The sequence below is a fragment of the Notothenia coriiceps genome, unplaced genomic scaffold (assembly GCF_000735185.1).
Source record: "Notothenia coriiceps isolate Sejong01 unplaced genomic scaffold, NC01 NC01_scaffold00034936, whole genome shotgun sequence".
Taxonomy (NCBI): domain Eukaryota; kingdom Metazoa; phylum Chordata; class Actinopteri; order Perciformes; family Nototheniidae; genus Notothenia; species Notothenia coriiceps.
This window is the reverse complement of record NW_011367637.1, coordinates 624725-626856: the sequence shown is the minus strand read 5'-3', so window position 1 is coordinate 626856 and position 2132 is coordinate 624725. Positions and strand designations below refer to the sequence as shown.

The 2132-nt window shown below is 42.5% G+C and overlaps 1 protein-coding gene across 1 annotated transcript; it reads right to left on the bottom strand.

Moving 5' to 3' along the window:
* Nucleotides 1-650: 650 nt before the first annotated feature.
* On the bottom strand, nt 651-1629 carry LOC104962555 (U2 snRNP-associated SURP motif-containing protein-like). Its single transcript, XM_010791009.1, has 5 exons — nt 1473-1629; nt 1312-1363; nt 1080-1227; nt 887-997; nt 651-805 (listed from the first exon to the last, which is right to left on the bottom strand). Exons 1-5 carry the CDS (start codon nt 1621-1623, stop codon nt 674-676), a joined length of 594 nt encoding a protein of 197 aa, XP_010789311.1. The 5' UTR covers nt 1624-1629; the 3' UTR covers nt 651-673.
* Between the last annotated feature and the right edge of the window lie 503 nt (nt 1630-2132).

Sequence of the window (2132 nt, the reverse complement as noted above, 5' to 3'; positions counted from 1 at the left end):
CTAAACATTACCCATTGGTGAATGAGTGATGCGTAGCCAGAATACCCAAAACAGGAAGCTGTCATACACTCTGGCAGCTATCATAGCAGCTAATATGAAAACTCCGGTATTGACATAAAAATTGAATGATGGATTATCAGGAATCATTTCAAAGTGACAGACACATTGGATTAACCTATGGATTAACCTTCAGCAGCGTTTTTATCGTTGTAATGCCATTGAACACAACTTTTGATCAGAACAGCAAATGGTAAGACTTATTTTCCGATTTGGTCCCGTAAAGCTCAGTGATGATACTTATATGTCTGGAATCTGTGGAATCTCAGCTTGCTAATCGATATCTTGTTTGTGCAGATCCGATAAGTAATAAGTGTATTTTACCTTGAGTTCTGTGCTAAGTGCGTTAGCATTTTTTCGCTCAGGGCTAATTCAGACCCTTGTGTTTCGTTTAGCTAAAGATTGTTAATAGTGTCTGAAAGCTGAGTTTCTTCCCGTTGAGTGGGTATGACACATTCATAGCTTGTTAAGAAGCCCTCAGACGCTGCTTCTTGTGTTGTTGTTGCATCATGCCATGGGGCTTCACCGGTTAAAGGAGGGATAAACACTACAGTTTGATTCAGGCCCTGTTATCTTTAAAGGAAGTGTCTGTCTCTTTAAATATACCCAATAAAGCTCACCTCTCCTTCCTGGTGGGCGTGTCCTCCTTCTCCTTCTCCTTCTTTAACTCTTTCAACCGGGCCTCCGCTTTCTCCTTCTCTTTCCTCTCCCGCTCTTTCTCCCGTTCGAGTTTCTCCTTTTCCTTTTCCTACAAGAACACAAAGAACGGCCGTAGTTTCAGAACTCAGACTCTCGTGTTCGACTGAACATCCGGAGGTTTGAGCCGTACCTTTTGTAGTAGTTTGTCCCTGTAGTGCTCCACCTGCTCCTGAATACTCTGCCCCGTCTTCTTGGGTCTTTTCCCGGACTCCAGCTCATCTTGGAACTTCATGACTTTAACCTGAGTGATGAAGACAATGAAGATATTTACGTCGTGTCATACGCCGTCAAAACACTCGACATGACGGCGCTAAATAAAGTACCTCTATCTCTCTGAGCTTGGTGCGTTTCTCCTCGTTCATTTCAGACATCTTGGCTTTCACATCAGAGTCGTCTCTGGAGGGGTTGAAGTAGGTCCCGTTGTCCTCTGAGCGGGGGCTCCTGTCCTCGTAATCACTGTCATGATCGTTCCTGCAGAGGTGGAACCAGTTCATAAATAAGATTAAAATGTGTTCTTTTGATTTTCAATAATACTCAAAACGTAGCAAGACTCACTTTTTGGATTCTTCTGGCTGCTCAAATACCTCCCATTTTGAAGTTGTCACAGCTAAGGAGCAAAGAAAGACAGGATATTCAAACAAAGTATGCACACATCAGAACAAGAGACAGATATCAGGTATGAACTCGAGTCAAGTTGTTAAAACGAGTAGTCTCACCTTGAGCTTCTAACTCGGCTTCATCCACCGCTTCCCATTTCGACGGTGCTACCTTGAAAGTTGCCTCCTTGGATGGATCCACTGTGAAAAAGAAAAAACAACATATTGAGTCACTGTGCGAGAGCTGCATCCAGTCGAACATGTGGATCATTCAAACACACAACATTAGGATGGAGCACATTCGGTTGCTTCATTAAGGTTTGGGAGACGTATCAATCATAATTTAATTAAAGAGCTCTGCTGCTGCTTGTAATTCTTATTTTTGTCTGATGTTGGGCAATCCATCCCCAGTTCTTTGTTGGTAGTGGGTTACCCGTGGTCTTTTTGTTATGTCTACGATGCTGTCGACTGGCAGCTTTAGACTATTCTCAGGAATTGTACCTTTTCTTTTATTCGTTTTTGCTCAGATGTTTTCATGTAGACCCGTGTGAAAAACATGTTCAAATTGTAATTCATACCCAGCTTTTTCCCCCCTCTTGTACGCCATGGAACGGTTTCGGGTACCTACTTACTGTAGATTGTAGGAGCTCCAACAAGCCGTTTAGGACAGAGAGTGAATACACAGACTATACAGAGATGTTGTTTGAGAAACCAATGTGAGTTTGGAACATTGCACAGTTTAAATCTATTCTAGACCTCAACAATGGAAATATGATCAGT

Coding starts and splice junctions, on each gene's coding strand:
- LOC104962555 (XM_010791009.1), bottom strand. CDS start 1,623: ATGATCCACATGTTCGACTGGATGCAGCTCTCGCACAGTGACTCAATA. Junction 1,364..1,472: donor AGCCGAGTTAGAAGCTCAAG/GTGAGACTACTC, acceptor TTTGCTCCTTAG/CTGTGACAACTTCAAAATGG. Junction 998..1,079: donor CCAAGCTCAGAGAGATAGAG/GTACTTTATTTA, acceptor TTCATCACTCAG/GTTAAAGTCATGAAGTTCCA.